Here is a 23,735-nt window from a genome sequence, read left to right as displayed (position 1 = left end):
TACTTTAAATTTATGAAAAGTGAGAAGTAAATGAATTGCCAAACTTGAAACAATTTTGACACCTTTCATATTTGATGACAGAGTAAAATGCAACATGTTCCAACAGCAAGTCAGCACCATTCCCGCTGTGGCTTTGAATGTGCCCTCGGAATCATAGAGGCCAGAAAGCTAAAAACAACATCTTAGGTCTCTCAACAGCTAGGATTCTGGTTATCAATTAAGCCCTCGCAGAAATGAGACACAGCCATCCCCCTGCTGCTTTGGCTGTTCTCTGCTGGCAAGTAAAGTCAAGGAGCTGCCTGTCCCAGGATGCTGCTTCCTGGCAGCTGCAGTCGGGGCTAGACTTTGTGTTCCCATGTCTAGGCAACTGTGGTGGCAGCTTCCTGATCCTAGGACCACAGCTAGAGCAGTGTGTTCTTCAACTCCATATCCCAACTCCCCATCATGCCAACTGGGGCAGTGGACGCAGCTCTTCAAACAAGTAGGTCTGTGGAATTCCAGAAGCCTGGCCTACAGACTGCACCTCCAGCTCTTTCTGAGACTGTGTAAGCCCCGAGTTTCTGTACTACTTTCCTGTTTAAAATACCTCTACTAGCTTGTTTCTTTCTTTCTTTTTTTAAAAAAAAGATTTTATTTATTTGCTAGAGAATGTACGTGTGTGCGCGCGCGAGGGAGAGAGAGAGAGAGAAAGAGAGAGAGCACAGCACAGGGAGCGGCAGGCAGAGGGAGAAGCTGGCTCCCCGCTGAGCAAGGAGCCCGATGTGGGGCTCGATCCGAGGACCCTGGGATCATGACCTGAGCCGAAGGCAGATGCTTAACTGACTGAGCCACCTAGGTGTCCCTACTAGCTTGTTTCTTAAACTGAATCCTGTTATGCCATGCCACTAAGGTGGTGGCTCAAGTGTTAGACAATCAAAAAATCACAGCAATCCAGGACCATAAAGACAATGCCCAGTAATTCCCTCTTTGTTGGGAAACACGTTTTTAGTAACAGAAGAAAAGAATCTGCATCGTTTCAGAGCTACACCTGGAGAAGACATTAAAATATTAAGATATCGGGGCGCCTGGGTGGCTCAGTCGTTAAGCGTCTGCCTTCAGCTGACGTCATGATCCCAGGGTCCTGGGATCGAGTCCCACATCGGGCTCCCTGCTTGGCGGGAAGCCTGCTTCTCCGTCTCCCGCTCCCGCTCCCCCTGCTTGTGTTCCTGCTCTCGCTGTCTCTCTCTGTCAAATAAATAAATAAAATCTTAAAAAAAAAAAAAAAACTAAGATATCTGTGGAATACTTTATGGTTTAACAATAGTTTTACATACAATGCCTAATTTGATGCTCAGTTTGTGAGTTTTTAAGGTAGGTTTTATAGTGACATTGCTGATATAGTAAGAGTTTTACTTGGGGTTTTATAATAGGTTTTAATAGGCTTTTTAAATAGGTTTTAAAATGGATTTAGATATTACTACTGGAAAAATATATCTCGGCTGTGAACATATTACTTAACACTCATTCATTAACTATGACTTTGTTGTTGGTTTTTTTTAGGATTTATTTTAGAGAGAGGGAGAGTGCATGCATGCGTGAGTGGGGGCAGGGGCAAAGGGAGAAAGAGGGGAGAGAGAGAAAGGGAGAAGCGGACTCCCTGCTGAGCGGGGAGCCCAACGCAGGGCTGGATCTCACAACCCTGAGATCATGACCTGAGCTGAAGTCAAGAGTTGGACACTTAACCAACTGAGCCACCCAGGCGCCCTCATTAACTGTGACTTTGTAACAGGTAGGTGTTTAAACAGTATTTTTATGCTTGATGCATGAATACTGTGGTTACTACATTAGGCATGAAGCTTTAAATACTGTATAGGAAAAAAAACTATGTGAATGAGTAACAAATAAACCATCTGAATGGAAAAAAACCCTTATTTTGAATTCAAAATTTGTTTGAGTAACAAGTTAGCACCAGGGTCAGTTTGGAGAAGGTCAGAAACAAAGAGTTATAGCTCAGTAACCTTAGGGCCACGTTCCCAAAGACTGAAGCTAGAGAGACAAGGACCTTGTAGTTTTAGTAATCAGGAATTCTAGTGAAAGGCCTCATATTGGAAACTAATACTGTTTCTCAGCTCCTTTACTAATGAGTCCTACAAGATTCTGAACGCTAGACAATGCTGAAAAGAAACACCAAGAAGTTAGCTCTTAACGCTTCTCAGCAACATGTGACTCTGTAAAATATTCTCTAGTTCTCCTTAAGTTCCCAGCAGTATTTTCAAGGTCAGACCAGGAGGCAGAGGATGAAGCTGAAGCTAGAAACCATCACCGCACACCTTCCTCCCCAGTCAACTATCCTCCAACCGGGAAAGAGCTGCACTGATGCTCAAACATTTTAAATCCTTTCTACTATAAAGATTAAATTTATTAAAAAGTTCTATATTTTCAATCTGCCTTCCCCCCCAAAAAAAAACTAAAAAATTTTTTTAAATAAAAAAGGGATTTGTTTTTTAAAGTATAAAAAATTTTCTTTTTCTTAGATCTACTTGTGAATTTTGTAGTTTCGCTATAAAGTATGTCTGTTTGGACCAATTTGATCTGGCAAAAAATGGAATGTGAAATAAGCATGATAGAAGTATCATTTGGGAACATTCTGGAAAGCAGTTTAGAAATCTGTACCAAGACCTTAAAAAATGTTTCTGTCCTTTAACCCAAAAATTTCAGAATAATTGGAAGAAATGATAAGAGGTTTGAGGCACAGGGTTAGTACAAAGATTGTTCATTGCACTATTAATTCTAATAGTAAAAATCAAAGGTTCACATATAAATTATGATACATACATTCATTTTATGAAATATCACACAGCCTATTACAAAGACTATTTACTATGATGGGAAAATGGATGTAACTAATACACAACATATGTGTGTCTGTATGACTAGAAGAGAATGTGTCAAAATACTAATGTTCATTATTAAAGGATAGGATTGTTTTCTTTTAATTTTGATATGTCTTAAATTTTCTAGAATATCGGTTTTTATCTAACTAAACAGTTTTAATTTTTTTAAAAAGATTTTATTTTTGGGCGCCTGGGTGGCTCAGTTGGTTAAGCGACTGCCTTCGGCTCGGGTCATGATCCCAGGGTCCTGGGATCGAGTCCCGCATCGGGCTCCCTGCTCGGCGGGGGGCCTGCTTCTCCCTCTCCCACTCCCCCTGCTTGTGTTCCTGCTCTCGCTGTCTCTGTCTCTGTCAAATAAATAAATAAAATCTTTAAAAAAAAAAATAAATAAATAAATAAAAATAAATAAAAAGATTTTATTTTTAAATAATATGTACACCCAATGTGGGGCTCGAACTTAAACTCCAAGATCAAGAGTTGCATGCTCCACTAAGTCAGCCAGGCACCCCTTAAGTTATTTATTTATTTATTTATTAAAGATTTTTATTTATTTATTTGTCAGAGAGAGAGAGAGCATAAGCAGGGGGAGCAGCAGAGGGAGAGGGAGAAGCAGGCTTCTCACTGAGCAAGGAGCCCGATGTGAGACTCGATCCCAGGACTCTGGGATCATGACCTGAGCCAAAGGCAGACGCTTAACGACTGAGCCACCCAGGCGTCCCATCCCTTAAGTTATTTTTTAACACTAACTAGATGTTTGATGATATTGTAGAATTACCAGTAATTATCGTGTGATAATTATTAACATTACAGTGTGGCAATAACACTTCTCTATATTCCAAAAAAGTGAATGAAAGGATACAATAATTTAGATTTGTCACAAAATAATCCCAGCCTGGGAATGGGAGAGGGGAAAGCAGAAGAGATGCGGGGCACAGAAAACCATGACTGGCCATGTGCTGATATTTGTTAAAGCTGGGTAATGTTAGGTAAACAGGGGTTCATTATGCTGGTTTCTCTATTTTTATAGGTATTTGAAGTTTACCATAATTAAAGAACTAAAAAAATTAAAAATCTGAAAGGAAGTGAAGCACTAATAAGTAAGCACTATTTTGAAATTTTATATAATTAAATCCATTAATCTATCACTGAATAAAGACTAGAAATATCTCACATTAAGAGGATGTCAGCTGATCAGAACTTTCCTCCATATACTTCTGAGTTGTGACTTAAAAAAAACAAAACAGAAAACAAGGTAAATATTATCTTCATTACACCATCAAATGTAAAATTCTCCAATATTGTAGATCCCACTAATACTGCCAGCTATGATTTTAAGATGCTTCTCAATTGCAGAGATGTTGAAATGTGAAAATATGTACATCTCAGAATTGAAGAAACACAGGGAAGAGGTCAGATTCAGCCTCGGGCCTTCTGGTTTCTGATCTGGGATCAGAGGATCTGAATATCTATCTAAAGACTACTGTGTAACCTTTAAAATAAAGTTTTATCCTTAAAAAAAGAAAAAGGAAAGACAACTTGTGAATGGTAGTTACTGAAAAGGATGACATTTTTATTTTCTAATTTGAGAGCACTTACATAGTGTAGTTGGGTTTTGGGAGCTGCTGATTCAGATTTATGGTTTGTCCCCACGTCCCTATGCCAACAGGCCTGCAGTAACCCCTGAAGTGGCAATAAGAGGCACTAAGAACAATTAACCACCACCTCTATCTGGGATGGGAGAGTGTTCCCTGACCACAATGCTGTTTTTCCTTTTAACTGACAGAAGAACTTTGCTGGGTTGGTCAGGTAACCAAGAAGCACATCCAGAGGATCATTAGGCCTTGTTCTTGCTTTGGTCCAACTCCATTTTCTTTTGATGACTGAAATTTTACTGGGTTTCCTTCACCTTATTTCATATAAACTTAACTGGTATCGAGGCAAAGGTATTCCCTAAAACTCCATATCATTTCAGTTCATTCGCCATAAATTTTTAAAAAAATACACTCAGATGTTCACAGGGTTCAGGCGGTAACCAATCTTTTAAAAGGAGAGAATCCTAAATGAAATAGTTTAAGCCAAAGCTCTATGTGTATAAACTGTAGACAAAACAGACAAAGTACACATTAAATATGCAATTTTAATATTGTACCAACTACCTTACTTTTCAAAGTAGGCTTCTCTTCTCTTCCGGAGCTCTTCTGAAGTAAGATGTGTACCTGATGTCTGTGGAGTATCTTGAGATATACTTCTGGAACTACCTGAAAACAAAAGAAAACAGAACAAAAAACCAATCATTTTATTTACCAATTTAAGCAATGCTATGTTTATACTTATTTGAGCAAATTTTTGAAAGTTTTCTTCTTAAAAATATTGCGCTACTATTCTGTAAATATAAGAAAGGCTCTGAAACGCTCAAGGACAAATCTGACTAAGGCAGTTCAAATATAACCTGTGTCCACACTCATCTGTGATATAGTGGATGTGAGGATGTAAGTCCAACAACCCACCTGGAAGGAAGAGCCATTAATACCACACCTGTGTGCTCTCTTTAACTTACTAGAAATGAATGGGCACTTTCAACTAGAAACAACTTAAAGTGGGTGACCGTAAACCCATTCTCTGTATTCCCCTATCCTAAAATAGTTGCATGCTATACCAACTTAAGTGTGTGTCCCTGTTCTCACTTAATAACTGCACCAACCAGAGATCCTGCCCAGATGGTGAAATAAAGCGGGAAGAAAAGTGAAGGACATAAAAATATCTAAAATTATAAAAGCTGTTGTCTGTTAATTATTGGGCTAATCCAGCAGGGCTCTACTAATCAAAAATGGGATTGCACATATGAAGCACTCCAAGGTGTGCCAGGAGGCATGAGAATTCAGGATAAAAAGGATAATCTTCATATAAACGTAACCTCAATTTTATTTAGATATTTAAGAAATTCCATTGAGTAATCTCATTAAGTAAAAGGCAAATTCACATTAATTAGATGAAAACAAAACTGCCAAAGAAAACCATGCATACCTTTCAGTAAGCCTCTTTGAGCTATATCCCTGACAATTCCCTCTGCCTGGATTGCCAAGGGGATACATCTTCATTCTCCTCTGCTACTTGGCTTATGTCACTATCATGTGGGCCCATTGAAGTAGGCTTAAGTTGTTAAGTTGCACAGCCACGAAGTGTTAGACTTTTTAAATATTTTCTGCCCAGGCCTTCTTTTGTATATAACAGCATACATTTGTAAAATAGCTGATCTGGGTAAGGGCCTCCCCACTTTTTGCCCACAAAGATTAAGCTCCATTTATTGTTATGTTAGTACAGTATTATAACCAAATGGAAAAACCAGAATAAAAATATAATTAGTCCTAATATAACTTAGGTTGTAAAAAGTTATTTGTATTATAAGAAAGCTAAAAGAATAGCTAATTGTATGTACATAATTACTGCTTCTACAGAAATTGTCAAAGAACTTCTACCAACAGTACATTAACTTCCAGGGGAAGTAAGAATAATCTGCATCAGTCTTCAACAACAAATGAAGTACACATCCAAATGTCGATACCTTGCATACTGAGCTGAATAGCCCTGCGGAGATCTGCTTCTTCATCTTCCATGTCAATTTCTTGGCGACTTAGTGCCAGAGCCCTCTGCAAATCTTCCTCATCTTCGTCTAACATGGTTGACCCATCATTTGCTTCTAAGACTCGTTCCAGATCTGTTTTCTGGACTCTAAAGAACAAAAACAGATAGTAACTGCAGATCAGTCTTCTATTTTAAATAAAACATAGAGACACTTATAAACGAAAGATTTTTTTTAGTAATTTTTTTAAGATTTTATTTTTAAGTAATCTCTACACCCAACATGGGGCTCGAACTTAGGTTTTGTTTTTTTAAGTAATCTCTACATCCAATGTGGGGTTTGAACTCACAACCCTGCAATCAAGAGTCCCATGCTCTACTGACTGAGCCAGCCAGTTGCCCCCAAAGAGTTTATGTAAGTCAAAAATTACACATTTTCTGGCAGATAATCTAATAATATGAAGATTGTGTTGTGATGTGCATCTAAGCTAATTAAGTAATTCAAAGAGTTGATTCAAGTTTGAACAAAAAAACTTCACTAAAAATAAAAGAGAGCTAAAAAAAAAATCACCAACAATAAAAGGACCACACATCCAATGTAAGCATGAAAATGTAACTCTTGGGGCACCTGGCTGACTTAGTAGAGCATGCAACTCTTGACCTCAGGGTTATGAGTTCAAGCCTCACACTGGATGCAGAGATTACTTAAAAAAACAAAATCTTTAAAAAGAAAAAGAAAGTGCAATTCTTGTAATGAAATACTAACATATACTCCATACTGCAGGCTTAATTTTACCTCTGTTCTTTTAGTTGTGCTAATTCTTCTCCAATGAGTTTTGGTCTATGCATCTGTTGGACCCTGATCATCTGTAAAAGTTGGTCAGCTTCACAATCTGGCAGATCACCCTTAACAACAAATATAGAATAACCTAAAAAAAAGGTAAAAATAAACTAAAACAGCTAGTAAGAGATTAAAAATAGGTTAAAATGATAGTAGATGGAAAGGTAGCACAGTAGAGTGGAAAGAATACAAGCCGAAGAGTGAGAAAGACCTGGGTACAAACAATGTCTCTTACACTTACTGGCAGGGTGATCTAGGACAAACTACTGAAAGTCTCTAAGCCCCACTTTCTTCATCTGTAAGACAGGAATAGCCATCTCATAGAGTGACTGTGAGGAATAAATGAAATAATTTCTACAAAGAGCCCTACCAAAAGAGTGTGTGAAGCAAGGAGACTACTCACTAAATGGTAACAGAGAGGCAGGTAAAGGAGTGGGGAAGAGCAAGGAATGTGGAATCAGATGGCCAGGATTTTGGTCCTAGCTCTTCCAATTCCAAGACTGAGCATGGTCTTTGGTAAATCACTTTACCCAGCTATGTCTTGGTTTATGCAATTGTTAAACTGATGGTACTGGTACCTTCCTCAGAGGGCTGTTGTGAGAATACAATCAGATAATGTGTGTAAAATTGTGAAATACAGGTAAAACGAATCATCTGTAGAAACAGCTGCCCTCCCCACCCTGACACACACGCACGCACACACAACCTCGTCCTCACTGAAAACAGGAGTTGGGAAACCAACGCTCAAAATCTAGTCAAGGTGTTGCTGATATGGTTCATATTTTGAAAGAATTACACTGATTCAGTGTAATTTTTTATAAATATGATTTAAAGCCAAAGTTTTCCCAGCTAAATACTCCACACAAAAACTGAACATGGGTGGACTATACCTAAGTCATTCTAAACAATATAAGCTTTTCTACCATAAATTTTTCTTAAACTTTGGTACTTATTACTGGATATCCTTTGTGAGCATTAAAAGATAATGAAACAAATGAACAAAGATCAAAAGAACTGTTAATGGAAAAATTCAAAACAGTACATTAATATTTATTTTTTGAACAAGAACATAATATGATTAATATACTTTTTAAAAATAAGGACAAAATGTGCTCAGAGTTCAGATGGTCTAGCATGTCTTATGACAGTAAAATTGTTCCCAGATGTTAAAGTAAATGTGTCAGCACCATGGCATTCCATGAAGAGCATCATGAAGAACAGAAACTGTCTTGTTCAGGTGGCACAGTAAATACCTCAGGTTTTATTCAAGATGTTAGCTTTCATACTAAGTATGCTGGGAAGACACTGAAGGATGAAGAGAGCAAGTGCCGTAACATGCATTACATTGTTTAAAAGGCACTCTGGGCTACTTCATCAATATAACGTACAGGAACTAGAGTACAAGAAGAGAGAGCCTGACTAAAACAGAAAACCTGAGGGACAGCATATACTGGGAGAAGAAAAATCAGTCTTTTGCAGACATGTTCAGTTTGAAATGCTTCCTGGACTTCCCAAGTGGAGACGTCAATGTGAGGAGTTTGGTGTTCAGGATAGATGTGTAGGCAGAAGATAAAAGTTTAGGAATTATGGGCATATAGATTTTTTTAGAGATGATATCTAAAATAATGGGACAGCAACAACAACAACAATAATAGGACAGCACATAATCAAGAAATTGTCCAATTTCTTGGGACATTCTGGGTCATTTCAACCACAAGAGATTAGTAAGGGTAAGACCCACAGAAGGAATCTGAAAGAGGCCAACAAGATTTGAGGAAAACCAGAGCACAGTGACCTGGAAGCCAAGTGTGGACAGTATTTCAAGAAGGAAGGACATACTTAGGTACCAAGGTTTAGGCATAAAAGAAAAAACCTACTAGTATATGAAATCAAAGAAATAAAGATACTGTAATCCTAAATATAAATGGGAAAGAACAACATGACAACAAAACCAGTAGCAATAAGCATGCTAGTACCCAGACTGATCTTTCACAGCAACATAAAGGGCAAGAAACATACAAGGTAAGCCTGAAACATCTTGTCTAATGAGAAAGAAAGCCTTCAAAAAGCTACAGTGGTCATTTCAGAAACCTAGGACTCAACTTCAAAAGGCTCCCCTTGGTCCACGTGGGACAATTTGAGTATCAATATGAATAATAATTACAATGGACTGAAACACATGTACTATGTTTTGATGGATTAGTTTACCATGACATACAAGAAAACCCCAACTAACTGGTTACCTTTGGAGGAAGGACACTATAAAACCCAACTCATCCTAAAAAGTGATAAAAGGGAAGAACATGTATCCTGCTTTTCCCATATGAACTCTACTTCAGGGTAACCAAATCACTGATCAAAGCTTACCTGTGTACAAGTATCCAGCTAATATAGCACAATGGGAATCTAACACCACCCTTTTGCAACCCTTAATGAAATAATCGATCTAAGAACTGATCATCAATAGTTGCTCATATCACAAAGAGAGACAACCAGACATCAAGTGCCACACCATCTGTGAAGTGTTCCACTGTCTCCCCACCCTGCCCCCAAATTAACCTGAATCTGATCAAGCCTCAAACTCTAAAGGCCAGTCTGTTGGGTATCCAGGGCTCAGAGGAAAATAAAGATGTAATTGGCAAAATTCAGAGCATGGGAAAGAACAAATGACCCATTTTCTTAAAAAAACAAAAACAAAAACAAAAAACAAGGGAAAAAAAAAGAGAAGAGGAAACCTATAGTTAGACTTCGAAGACATATCAATCAATGCAATTAATGAACCTTACTTCAAACTGGCTAACCTGTGAAAATCCTAAGACACACCAAAGATTGGAGATGTGAATACTTACTGCGTTATCTTATGTTATTAAACATTTTACAGAGAAAATAAGATGCTCAAAATAAGCAGGGGAAAGAAAAGGGTGTAACAAGATCAGCCGTGAGATAACTGTTGAAGCTGGGTAAAGGGTACATGAGAATCTATCACATTATTTTCTCTATTTGTTTGAAATTTTCAATGAAAAAGTTTTGTTCTGTTCTACATGAGGGTATAATCAACTATACCCTCAAGTAGTGAGGTCAAATAAAAGGCAGGCTGAGAATTGAATATAAATGTGAAGGTCACTGGTAACCTTGGGAAGAAGGCTTTTTTGGTGAAATGCTGGTTATGACAGTGTGACTGGAATGAGTTCAAGAACAGGAGACAACACGCCAGAGGTGAGTCTAAGGGGAAAATAAAAATGGCAGGCAGCTGGACTTTCCTGGAATCAAAGAGAGGCTTTTTCTTTTTTGGCCAATAGAAATAAAAGGTTTATTTCTCTGCTGATAGGACTAATACAGAAAGGGGGTGAAGTGATCATGCAGGAAAGCAGAAAGGCAAAAGCAAGAGCAAAGATCTCGAGTAGGTAAGAGGAGCTGGGATCCCGTCCCAGAGTGAACAGGTTGGTTTTGGTCAGGAGCAGGGGACAATTCACCTACTTTACTCGGCTCAACACACAGGCTGACATACAGACAGCTGACACATTTGCTGGTAGAAAGGGAAGTTCTCTTTTCTTTTCTTTTTCAAGATTTTATTTGTCAGAGAGGGAGAGAGAGCACGCACAAGCAGGGGGAGCAGCAGGCTGAGGGAGCAGGCTCCCCGCTGAGCAGGGAGCCCGATGCGGGACTTGATCCCAGGACCCCGGATCATGACCTGAGCAGAAAGCAGGCGCTCAACCGACTGAGCCACCCAGGTGTCCCAGGAAGTTCTCTTTTAATTGCTTCTGTTTTGTCAATGGAATACAAAGGAAGGCCATAAGCTAGGAGTGAGAGAGAGGGGAGTGGTCAGAGGTTTGAAGAGAGGAACTGGGAAATAAGCATCTTAGAGAGTGACAAGTGAACTTACTACAAAAACACAGTAGGAATGTCAAGTAGCCCTAAAGGATCCTTTGAAATTTGTGATCATAAATTTAAAGCAAAACCAGTCATCTGTTTTTTTTATGTTATCTGTAGCCATGTTCAGCTGCTCTGATGCCGGAATGGACAAGCCCAAGATCTGATTTTAACCAGGGCTTGCATTTTGTCATGAAAGTATGACAGAAGGAAGGAAAGAGGAGTTGAGGCATGCATCAGATTGATTATAATGATGGGTTACAGAGATAAGCAGGGGCAGACAGGAAGTAAGGATGGAAAGGGAACGTTTGGGTAGGGTTTATTTTTATTTTTTTAAAAGATTGTATTTATTTATTTATTTGAGAGAGAGAATGAGAGAGAGCATGAGAGGGGGGAGGGTCAAAGGGAGAAGCAGACTCCCTGCTGAGCAGGGAGCCCGACGTGGGACTCCATCCCAGGACTCCAGGATCATGACCTGAGCCGAAGGCAGTCGCCCAACCAACTGAGCCACCCAGGCGTCCCTGGGTAGGGTTTAAAGAATTGTTGGATACAGACAACAGAGAAAATATGGTATAAAAATAGAAGGCGACTGTCAAAGAGTAAAATGCCTGTGATTGGGATTTGACGGTGGTACAGTTATTGGTAATGGCAAGGCAAAAGGGACGAAAATGATCTTTGAAAATAAAAAGCAAGGTACTGAATTGGGTGAATTTTTAATGTAGAAATCACTTAAGAATGATAAAAGGAGTTCAAGTTGAGAGAACAGCGAGTCAGACTAAAAATCTTCTGTGGAAAAGGAGGATCACAGATGAATGCAAAAGAGCAGGAGGGAGAGTTTAGTGTCAGGTGTTTTATTTTAGTTTTTTAATTTTGTGTGTGTGTGTGTGTGTGTGTGAGAGAGGTATTTTAAAAGAGCTGGAGTTTTAAGTGAAAGATAGTGGCCTAGGAGGGGCAAGGAGAAGCAAGAAGAATACCCACCCCCCACTCTTAGCCCTTGGGGCCTGTGGGGTCTGGAAGGAAAAAGAGCCATCACTTAGTGGGGCTGCTAAGGAAGCAGCATCCTCAGGTGAGGGCGAAGTGTCAGTGAAAATTCTGCCCGGATGGTGTCATCCAAATCATAGATTAAAGTTCACCAAGATGATTTCACTGCCATAAAAACAGTTATTTTTATACTTAGACCTAATAGAGCTAGTTTTATTTAGCTACTTTGAAAGATAACATTATAAAAATGTCAGTCTTTATTTACCTTCCTGTTGTAATTGAGCCAAGAAAAGTGCAAGGTATGTGTCTGATATTAATTCTGGACCCGTCAAGAGAGAATTCAAGTTGAACCACTGGAAAAAAATTGTAAATATTTAAGTTAATGCACATTATAAGTAATAAGGAAGTTCCATATGTTAAGAATAAACATAACCCATCTAAACTTACTAAGACTATCTAAATATCTAAATACCGAAAACACTGTAAAACCAAGATTTTTTTTAAAGTAATTAAGTATTGTGATTTTTAAGAACTGAAATAGGTGTTGCAGATTTATCAGTATTAAATGCTGATAAATGTTTTAAAATGTTTTAAAATAAAAATGTTTTAAAAATAAAATTTTGCTTTAAGTCATTTTTTTTTTTTTTTTAAAGATTTTTACTTATTCAACAGAGAGAGACACAGTGAGAGAGGGAACACAAGCAGGGGGAGTGGAGAGGGAGAAGCAGGCTTCCCACGGAGCAGGGAGCCCGATGAGGGGCTCAATCCCAGGACTCTGGGATCATGACCTGAGCTGAAGGCAGATGCTTAACGACTGAGCCACCTAGGCACCCCTAAGTCATAAATTTTAAATCTCCCACTCCCAAAAAGAGTACAGAAATTGATAGTACTTTAACGTATCTTTATTGATAGGTGTAATTAAATCTTTTTTCAAGGTATCAGCCCCAAAAAATCCTAATCACATTATACTGAAGAAAAATGAAACTACACAAAATTTTCCCACTGCTGATTAATTTTGGTCAAAAGATTTCAGGGGTGCCTGGGTGGCTCAGTCGGTTAAGCGTCCAACTCTTGGTTTCAGCTCAGGTTATGATCTCAGGGTCATGAGACTGAGGCCCATGCTGGGCTCCAGGCTCAGTGCAGAGTCTGCTCAAGGATTCTCTCTCCCTCTGCCCCTCCCCCTGCTCCTGTGTGCGCTCTCCCTCCCTCTCGCTCTCTTAAATAAATAAAATATAAAAATATTTCAATTGTGAGAAAACTAGACATTCCAGGAAGAGAATTTATAATTTCCAACTGATTTTACAAACATCACTAAGCCACTATCACATGTAATTAAAATAATTTAGTCACTACTTCATAGGACTCCTAATTTAACCCACAAGATACAGAAGTTTCAAAAATTACAGTCAGCATCATGACCAATTGCTTTTCCTTGATTTTGACAGAGATAATGCTTTTCCAGTCATTCATTTCTCCAAAGACAACATGCAGATGGCCAACAGACACATGAAAAGATGCTCAACATCACTCATCACAGAAATGCATATCAAAACTACCATGAGATAGCAGCTGTCAGAATGGCTAAAATCAAAAACACAAGAAACAGCAAGTGTTGGCAAGGATGTGGCGAAAGAGGAACCCTCATGCTCTGCTGGTGGGAATGCAAACTGGTGCAGCCACTGCAGAGAACAGTATGGAGGTTCCTCAGAAAATTAAAAATACAACTACCCTACAATCCAGTAATTCCACTACTGGGTATTTACCCAAAGAATGCCAAAACACTACTTTGAAAAGATATATGCACTTCTATGTTTACTGCACCATTATTTACAATAGCCAAATTATGGAAGCAGCCCAAGTGTCCACCGACAGATGAATAGCTAAAGATAGAAGATACACACACACACACACACACACACAGAGGAATATTACTCAGCCATAAAAAAGAATGAAATCTTGGGGCACCTGGGGGAGCTCAGTGGTTTAAGCCTCCGATTCTTGATTTTGGCTCAGGTCATGATCTGAGGGTCAAGAGATCAAGCCCTGAGTTGGGCTCTGAGCTTAGCTCAGAGTCTGCTTAAGATTCTCTCTCCCTCCCCCTCTGATCCTCCCCCCCAACTCATGCTCTCTCTCTAAATAAATGAATCTTAAAAAAAAAAATGAAATCTTGCCATTTGCCACAACATGGATGGATCTAGAGAGTATAATGCTAAGTGAAATAAGTCAGAGAAAGACAAATAATGTATGATTTCATTCATATGTGGAATTTAAGAAACAGAACAAAGGAACAGAGAAAAAAGAGACAACCCAAAAAAACAGACTCTTAACTACAGAGAACAAATTGATGGTTACCACAGGGGAGGTCGGGGGGATGGGTGAAATAGGTGAAGGAGATGAAGAATACACTTATCGTGATGAGCACTAAGTAACCTTCAGACTTGTTGAATCACTACATTGTATACCTGAAACTAATATAACACTGTATGCTAACTATACTGGAATTAAAAACAATACACAGAAAAAAAGAGAAACTTTTCCAGTCATCTTTTTAACTCATACAAAAGAGTGTGTAATGAAAAATATAACTATAAACAAAAAGATAAATTAGAGCCAAAGGTAAGTCAAAATATAACATTTCTTGTATTTGTCAAAGTAATTTAAAATGTGAAAATTCAGTTTTATTTATATATTTTTTTAAAAAGGTCTATTTGTTTATTTGAGAGAGAGAGAAAGAGTGTGAGTGGGGGGAGGGGCAGAGGGAGGGAGAATGCTCAAGTGCACTCCTTGCTCAGTGGGCTGGATTTCACAAACCATGAGATCAGACTTGAGCCAAAAGCAAGACTTGGACATTTAATCAACTAAGCCACCCAGGTGCCCTGAAAATTCAATTTTAAAGAACTAAAATTTTTGGGATGTCTGGGCGGCTCAGTCAGTTAAGCGTCTGCCTTTGGTTCAGGTCATGATCCCAGGGTCTTGGGACCGAGTTCCGCATTGAGTTCCTTGCTCAGCGGGGAGCCTGCTTCTCCCTCTGCTTGCCGCTCCCCCTGCTTGTGTGCTCTCTCACTCTCTTTCTCTCTCTGACAAATATGTAAATAAAATCTTAAAAAAAGTAAAGAACTGAAATTTTTAAAACCTCTCAAAATAATGATGTTAAGTTTACATGCAAATCAATATAAAGGGACTTTTGGGACTAAAGTCTTCAGATCTTAAAAACATCCAGTGATTACCTTATACAGAAGAAGTAAGGAATACTTGATCATATATTTTTTTAAAAAAATATAAATAAAAGCCAAAGGTTAAATAGTCTTGGCAGCGTCCTGCTGGTCTTTCCTTAGAGGTGATCCCCACTCAGGTCAGCCTCTACTACGCCACGCTGCCTTCCTTGCTCTTTGTAACTCAGGAGGGACCTTTAGAAATAACCATGTCACATGAAGCTGCTTCTAGGTGGTTGACTTATAAGATAATAGTAGGGTTTCTGCTTTCAAGTGATCGCTTATTGATTTAATCCAATGCACTCATTCTTGATTTCATTTTCTTTTTTGCTCTGTATTATTTTTAAAAACAGTTTTACAGGGATGTAACTGACATGCGAGAAATTGCACACATCTAAAATGTCCAATTTGAAGTTTAACATATCCATACACCCATGAAACCATCACCACAACCAAGAGAGTTTCTGGCGCCCCTTATGATCCTCCTCTCTCACTGCTTCTTGCCTTCCTCATCCCCAGGAAACCACTGGTCGATCTGCTTTCTGTCCCAATAATTTGCATTTTCTAGACCTTTATGTAAATGAACTATCTAGTATGTAGTATTTTGTGTCTGGCTTCTTTCGCTCAGCTTAATTATTTTTAGATCCATCCGTGTTATTGAACATATCAAGAGTTCATTTCTTTTTATTAGATCATTTATAATAACCCTTTTTCAAAAATTCAAAATTCTAATAAAAGGGACTTTAAATAATTGTTTCAAAAGTGGTACCATGTATACAAAGATCTTTGGTAATTGCTTACAAAAATGACATCTTAGGTACATTTCTTGATCTTAAGAAAGGCTTGTTCAAGACACATTCCATGTTCTTTTTTGAAAGCAAAACAAAACAAAACAAAACAAAGGAAAAAACCCCAAACCAGAAATGACTTCACGTAGATGTATGTATTACATGGCATTTTGGCATGTGAATAATCTTTGATATGCTAAAGCTAACATGATTGAAAACTTTTACTCATGCTGGACGTTGTTTCAGGCTTCATGACACTACTATACGTTAAACACAAATCTATAAAGTCACAGTTAACTGGAAAAACATCTTTATCACATAAAAACCCACTAAAAGTAACCACATGTGTATTGTGTTAAATAGAAAGTTTTTCTTATGATATAGTTAAATTGTGCAGTTGACCCTTGAACAATGTGGGGATCGGGGTGCTGACCCGTTCCACAGTTGAAAATCCACATGTAACTTTTGACTCCTCAAAAAACTCAACTACTAATAGCCTACTGGTGACCAGATGCCTTACTGCTAACATGAACAATTAACACATATTTTGTATAATGTATCATATACTGTTTTTTTTAAGCAGGCTCCACACCCAACATGGGGCTTGAACTCGCAACTCTGACACTAAGAGTTGCATGCTCTATGACCAGCCAGGTGCCCCTTATATATTTATTTTTACAATAAAGCTAGAGAAAAGAAAATGCTACTAAGAAAACCATACAGAAAATACATTTACAGTACTGTAAGAAAAAATCCACATATAAGTGGACCCATGTAGTTCAAACCCATGTTGTTCAAGAGTCAACTCTGTATGGCTTGTTATAAATAAATCTATACGGGAAACTGATACTGTCTTTTAAAACTGCAAATCTCTATCAAGATTAAAACCGTACCACACACACACATTACTGGTAAGTTTCTTCATCTTTAAGGTACCAATCCTTTACATTTAAGTGGCAAAGGGAGTGCAAAATGAGAAAAAAGGGAAGGTGAGAAATATTACCTGTTTCCCTAATTTTCTAACTGTAAACCAGTGTTCTTTGTAATTGCATATAAATGATCTTTCATTTCTAGAAAAAGAAAAAAAATACATACACAAGTTGAAATAGTAGAGTTCATATTCATTTACTTTATCTACTGGCAAGTATTATAAAAAACATTAGGATTATGCTTACAGTTAAGGATCACTGGTTTTTAAGAAATTACAGAACAGTATAAATCTCTCTGCAGATTAGTGGTGCCAGGCAAAAGTGCTGGCGTCACACAGCATTTAAGGATCAGCTCTGTGCTGTGCTGTTGGACACTGAGGTGTGGGGGAGGCTCAGTGGGCAGATGTGCACGGACATCCCCAAAAGATTTAATAGGAAACCCTGAGGGAATGAAACAGGAAGCATCACAACAGAAACATTCAAAATATACTTTTATCCTTTAAGAAATTATAATTTTAAAAATCAAATTTAGGAAAAGCAAAAAAAAAAAAAGTCTTACATGGGATCGATCCCGAGCCTCTGATACTCCGGACTGTTGAAGAGAATTAGTTCTAAACCCCAAACTTTCAAGGCATTGCTTATAACCTGTTAAAAAAATAGCAACTTTCCATGAGCTAAACCATCAATTCCAAATTTAAGTAGTATAGTCATGTCAGGTGTATAAGCAATTGTACTTTATATATAATTTTCCCCAGAAGGTTATGGTTTTTAAAAAAGTCTGTGTAGGGGCACCTGGGTGGCTCAGTAGTTAAGCGTCTGCCTTCGGCTCAGCTCATGATCCCAGGGTCCTGGGATCGAGCCCCGCATCGGGCTCCCTGCTCAGTGGGAAGCCTGCTTCTCCCTCTCCCACTACCCCTGCTTGTGTTCCCTCTCTCGCTGTGTCTCTCTCTGTCAAAATAAATAAATAAAATCTTTAAAAAAAAAAAAAAAGTCTGTGTATATAGATACACTACTAAATCCATAAAAAAAAAAAATAGCATGAAAAGAGCGCTATTTACACTAGGTTTCTGGAACGTTCCCGAGAAGCACACAATTCAAGATAAAACTGCCTCAAAAATCCAGATGTACATTCTATTCAGTGGGTACTATTCTTAAAACTAGTCCAATATAGGGGCGCCTGGGTGGCTCAGTCGTTAAGTGTCTGCTTTCAGCTCAGGTCATGACCACAGGGTCCTGGGATCGAGCCCCACATCGAGCCCCACATCGGGCTCCCTGCTCGGCGGGAAGCCTGCTTCTCCCTCTCCCACTCCCCCTGCTTGTGTTCCCTCTCTCGCTGCCTCTCTCTCTGTCAAATAAATAAATAAGTAATCTTTAAAAAACAACAACAAAAAACTAGTCCAATATATATGCATGATAATTTGGCTGCTACAGGTCCTGCTTTAGAAAAGTTATATTCAACTCACTACCTGGGATGTCAGTAGTGACAAAAATTTTGTCTATTAAAAGGAGTTCTTCCTGGGAATTTAAACGGAAGCTTTCAGAATTTAAGCTTCTATTACCCTGAGTTTATAATCTGTAGGGGAAAAAAAACCCCTACAGAAAACAAATCTGATTACTCCAAACTGAGGAAACAAGAGGATTTCTGAGAACTCACTCTCTGCCCTGCAAGGTGGCCAACAAAGCAGGAAGTGAACCAGGTACCAGCACAGACACTGGCGGGTGCTGGGCCTGCCCCGGCCTCTTCCAGCTCTGCGGCAGCCGCGGCGGGCTGAGTCCCCCACGGAGCGCTGGGCGGAAATGCCGCTGCATGAGGAGTCCAGCAGGACAGCACAGGGGAGTGCAACAGAGGTATTTGTAGGAACAGGCTCCTCATGAGAGGTTCTGAAACAACTCTGGACACACCTCCCAGGGGTCAGAAACAGAATGAAAGACCCACAGATAAAAGGATCTCACAAGTACATGTACAATTACCCTCAGAATTCAGGGGGAGATGTAAGTTTCAAACAAAGAAAACAAGCAAAGGCCTTAGACCATAATAAAGGAATCCAATCCTGGTAGGTGGATTTAAATGGTAGGTAGGGAGGTGTTGCATTTTCTCAAATTTATACAAGTAGTAAGTTTGAAATACTGTGACTTATTGGAATTATGGTTATCAGCATCCAAATGTAAATTAAATAGTCTCCTTTCAAAAAGCCCTACTCTAAAAATGAAGGTTCTGGGGCGCTTGGGTAGCTCAGTCGGTTAAGCGTCTGACTCTTGATCTCAACTCAGGTCTTGATCTCAGGGTCGTGAGTTCAAGCCTCGCATTGGGATCCAGGCTGGGCGCGGAGCCTACTTAAATAAAATAAAATAAAATAAAATAAAGGTTCTACAATCCTAATTTTCATGTTTATCTCTACAAAAATCTAGTACTCTAGAGTATAATCTTACACTTTTTTTCAGTTTTTTTCCTTGTGCTCTATAGCTCATTTTTTTTTTTTTTTAAAGATTTTATTTATTTGATAGAGACACCGCGAGAGAGGGAACACAAGCGGGGGGAGTGGGAGAGGGAGAAGCAGGCTTCCCGCGGAGCAGGGAGCCCGATGCGGGGCTCGATCCCAGAACCCTGGGATCAGGACCTGAGCTGAAGGCAGTCACTTAACGACTCAGCCACCCAGGCGCCCCTCTAAGGCTCATTTTAATTTTTTTTAATAATCTTATACTCCTTGACACTATCTATTGGAGGACTTTCTGAAGGTCGTATCATTACAGTGACCATGAAAGGCTGTGAAAAGATATTCACATCAATCATATCCTCAGCTTGAACAGGGCCTGGGACATAAACAACCCTTAGTACACGCTTGTGACTACTTACCTGAATAGAGAAAAAACCACTGTCATCCATATTTCCAGAAGGCTGCTGTTTAATTTAGATAGGTAGTTGAGGTGGGAGTTGAGGGTGGGGAGAGAAGGATAAAAACTGTCATTAGTGTGCATATTTAAAATAACATCTTGTGCGTTCCCATTTATACAGTCAAGAGCACAGTTATAATTAACAAGTCAGAGCCCCATAAGGAAGAATGGTGCATCCTTTTCTAAACAGTACCCACATTAAAAAAAAAAAAACATGATTTAGTGAGTTTAAAATCAGTACCTGTAAAAATGTGCGATAGTCTTCACTAGTAACTCCTCCTTCTGCCATTCTCATCCTTTCCTCTTCATCTAGCTGATGTGCAATTGAAGATAATTCCACAGGGCTAAAATATTCTCCTTGCAACAGATTATTCAAGCAATGTTGAGCACAAAGTGAGCCTTCTTGCTAATATTTCCAAAAGAAAAAATTCAAATGTGACTCGTTAAACAGATTTGTACAGTAGCTTCCTCTAAAGAGGAATTTAATCATTAACTTAATGCAGCCAAACTGAACCTTTTTGGCTTTAGATAAGCATGATTAACATAAGTGCATGAGTTTTTATTTGTTAACACTTATTTTATAATTTTACCATTAATGAAACTACAATTATTTAGTTATATGATCAAAAACTTAAGAATGATTTATATTAAACAAATATTTTTCTATCAGATATGCCAAATTTCACACTTTACTAGAAATTACTCTATAAAAAATATTAGCACTTCTCATTTTCAGTACCTAAGATACATACATCTTTGGAGGTTCCATGGCAAATGAAACATGCTGAAATGGAATTTTAATTCCTAGAGCATTTGTATTCTTTTAACAAGACAATCTACTCAATCTAAATGCTTACTCAAGGAATTTGAAATCAATGAACAAAAGAATCTCAAGAACTGATACAGGTAAGAAAGATCCCATTTGACGTTAATGAAGACTTGTAGCTAACAAAGCCAAGGTTCTCTTCCGGAAACTCAGCGCAAAATGTATATGTAGTACGGTACAATAAGCAAAACTTCCAAAAACCACCCCTGGAGCTCATTTCCAGACAAGCCAGCAAGGAGAGCTGCATCCAAGCAACCATGGGATCATTGGGATCACCGGCTTCCTATGTGGGGGGTGGAGGGAGTACAATTTCCCATGGGCCCCAGGGTTTTCAAGTGCTCGGCAGCTGGCTCTCACACAACTGGCACCCCAAATCTAAATACAAGTTGCCTGGCACTGAGCAGTCTGCCTATCACCCTGCTCCCCACAACAATGCCACCTTCCCACACTTGCCTTATAAAAAGGGAGATTCACTGGCAGATGAGATCCCTTCCTGTGAACACAGACCCCTCTGCAGGATGATGGCAGAAGATGAGAACACTTTTCTTCTGCTAACCCTGGCCCTCTAAGTTCTCCTTTTCCCCAGTATCTATGCCTTAATCCAGCCTGTCTTACCTTGTGCAATTTGTTCTGAGCTATGTTACTCAACAGACGATGACCCCAAAGAGCAACACCTGGCAAGACACATATTTTTCCTGATGAGTTAATTTTCTAGGAACAAAATTCAGCTTCTGAAGATGATACAGGGTATATGTATACAACAAATAGGAAGGGAGCACTGAGACAGTCTGAGTGCGAGACAGGGGACCGAGATAAGCTTATCTTCATATTTTGGTACAGAATAAGTAGCCTGAAGCTGAAGACACAATCTCTCTCTCAAGTCACAGCCACATAGTGAGAGAGAACTTGTCTCTATCTTTTTTCCTTCTACTGTATTCCTGCTGCCAGAAAGCAACTCCCTCTGAATAATATAATGTGAATTGAAGGGACACACAGACATCCTACTAATATTCTACTGAAAAATGGGCAAGACAAATAAGTATTCACAAGAAGATAGCCAAATGGCTAAAAAACACAAAAAGATGCTCCACTTCATTAACCATCAGGGAATGATATATTAAAACCACAATATGTTATTCCTACACACTCTCCAAAATGGCTGAAATGTTGGGAGATTAGAGACATTAAAACTACTGTATACTACTGATAGACATGTAAATTAGTACAACCACTCTGGAAAACTATTTGGGGTATCTACTGAAGCTTAACATATACCAACCCTATGATCTAGCAATTCCACTACTAGGCCATAATGCCAACAACTGAAATGTAAATACACATTCATCAAAAAACATCTATAAAAATGTTCATAGAAGCACTGTTCATAATGTTCCCAACCTAAACCACCCAGATGCCCATCACAGTAGACTGGGTAAATTGTGTTATATTCACAAGGGAATACTATATGACAATGAGAATGAATTAACTACAACTACCTGCAACAATATGGATGAATCAATGTTACAGAAGACAGACTCAAGGGGCACCTGGGTGGCTCAGTTGGTTAAGTTTGTCTGACTCTTCATTTCAGCTCAGGTCATGATCTCAGGGTCATGGGATCAAGCCCTACATTGGGCTCCACGCTCAGCAGAGTCTGCTTGAGATTCTCTCTCCCTCTCCCTCTGCCCCTCCCCTTGCTCGCTCTCTCTAAATAAATCTTAAAAAAAAAAAAAGAAGACAGGCTCAAGAGAGTACACATTATATGATTCTATTTACAAAAGCTCAAAAACAGGCAAAACTAAACTCTGATGTTAGAATTCAGGATAGTGATTACCCTTGCAGGGGTGAAGGTACGGCAGAGGGAAAGTATCTGGAAGAGGGCCTAAAGGGAGCTTATAGAATGCAGGTAAATGTTTTGTTACCTGATCTAAGAACTATTTACATGTATTTTCACTTTGTGAGACCTCACTGAGCTGTACTCTGATGATCTGTGTGCCCCTAACATGTGACTGTTACACATAAAAAAATTCAAATAACTACAAAAAGACCTCTTCTAAGATACAGCTATTTCACATATCAAGAGCTACCTACTATGGTGACCAGACACTGGATTTTCTGGTAACAATTTTAAGGCACATTTTCTGTCCAGCTGTCAGGATACATGCCTCAACTTGGTACTCTCAAACTACTCACATTTAATACATAGATTGAAATTGTGAATCCAACTATTTGTTTAAAAATCTCTCTATAAAAAAGCTTTGAAATACAAAAAGATAAGCACTTAAAATCAAACTTTGTCTAAGTAAAACTGTACTGCTATAGGAAATATCAAGTTCTGTACTTCTAATACAATTTAATGGAAGAAAAGAACAAATTGTTCAGTCCAAATTTAAAATCATTTTTTAAAGTGACAAGATGAATCAAATTCTATATGAACCAAAAAAAATTGTACAAGGGCCCCACCTAAGATTATGCATTCCCTGCGCCCAACTTATCCCCACCCTCCTCTTTCTCACGGAGCTTTAACCAAAGTTGGATAGAAGTTTATCTGTGCCATAGTCAAATTTCAGCAGTATTGAAATTCCATGATTTCAGGCCCAGACTTATTGTGTTGGGATCAGAGGATGAACAAACTGTAGGTTCAGCTTTACCAAGATATTTTATTTTACTTTTTTTAAGATTTCATTTATTTATTTGAGAGAGAGAAAGCACAGGGCAGAGGAAGAGGGAAAAGCAGACTCCCCGCCGAGCAGGGAGCCCCACACAGGGCTCGATCCCAGGACCCTGAGATGATGACCTGAGCCGAAGGCAGACGCTTAACCAACTGAGCCACCCAGGTGCCCCTACCAAGATACCACAAATGGTAACTGTAACCACATCATTCCCTCACTGTGCCCAAAGTCTTTAGGACCAACCTGCAACTAGTTCAAATTCCCCGAGATAC

The 23,735-nt window shown here is 38.8% G+C and overlaps 1 protein-coding gene across 3 annotated transcripts in view; it reads right to left on the bottom strand.

Moving 5' to 3' along the window:
- Positions 1-23,735, bottom strand: part of ATXN3 (ataxin 3) — a 38,627-nt gene that overhangs the window by 11,114 nt on the left and 3,778 nt on the right. The window contains exons 2-10 of one of the 3 annotated variants that reach the window (XM_034993244.1): positions 20,207-20,371; positions 19,928-19,972; positions 17,633-17,718; positions 17,148-17,214; positions 12,410-12,497; positions 7,249-7,381; positions 6,436-6,602; positions 5,035-5,131; positions 4,045-4,098 (exon numbers count right to left, since the gene is read on the bottom strand). In XM_034993244.1, the coding sequence (XP_034849135.1) occupies positions 4,065-4,098; positions 5,035-5,131; positions 6,436-6,602; positions 7,249-7,381; positions 12,410-12,497; positions 17,148-17,214; positions 17,633-17,718; positions 19,928-19,972; positions 20,207-20,371 (882 nt within the window). In that variant the 3' untranslated portion in view covers positions 4,045-4,064. The remainder of the gene's footprint in view (positions 1-4,044; positions 4,099-5,034; positions 5,132-6,435; positions 6,603-7,248; positions 7,382-12,409; positions 12,498-17,147; positions 17,215-17,632; positions 17,719-19,927; positions 19,973-20,206; positions 20,372-23,735) is intronic. The other 2 variants (XM_034993243.1, XM_034993245.1) reach the window with 2 other exon arrangements.

Source organism: Mirounga leonina, unplaced genomic scaffold, assembly GCF_011800145.1.
Source record: "Mirounga leonina isolate KUSES-001 unplaced genomic scaffold, KU_Mleo_1.0 Mir_82, whole genome shotgun sequence".
NCBI lineage: Eukaryota > Metazoa > Chordata > Mammalia > Carnivora > Phocidae > Mirounga > Mirounga leonina.
The sequence above is the reverse complement of the archived record's forward strand: the minus strand, read 5'-3'. Positions and strand labels throughout refer to the sequence as shown.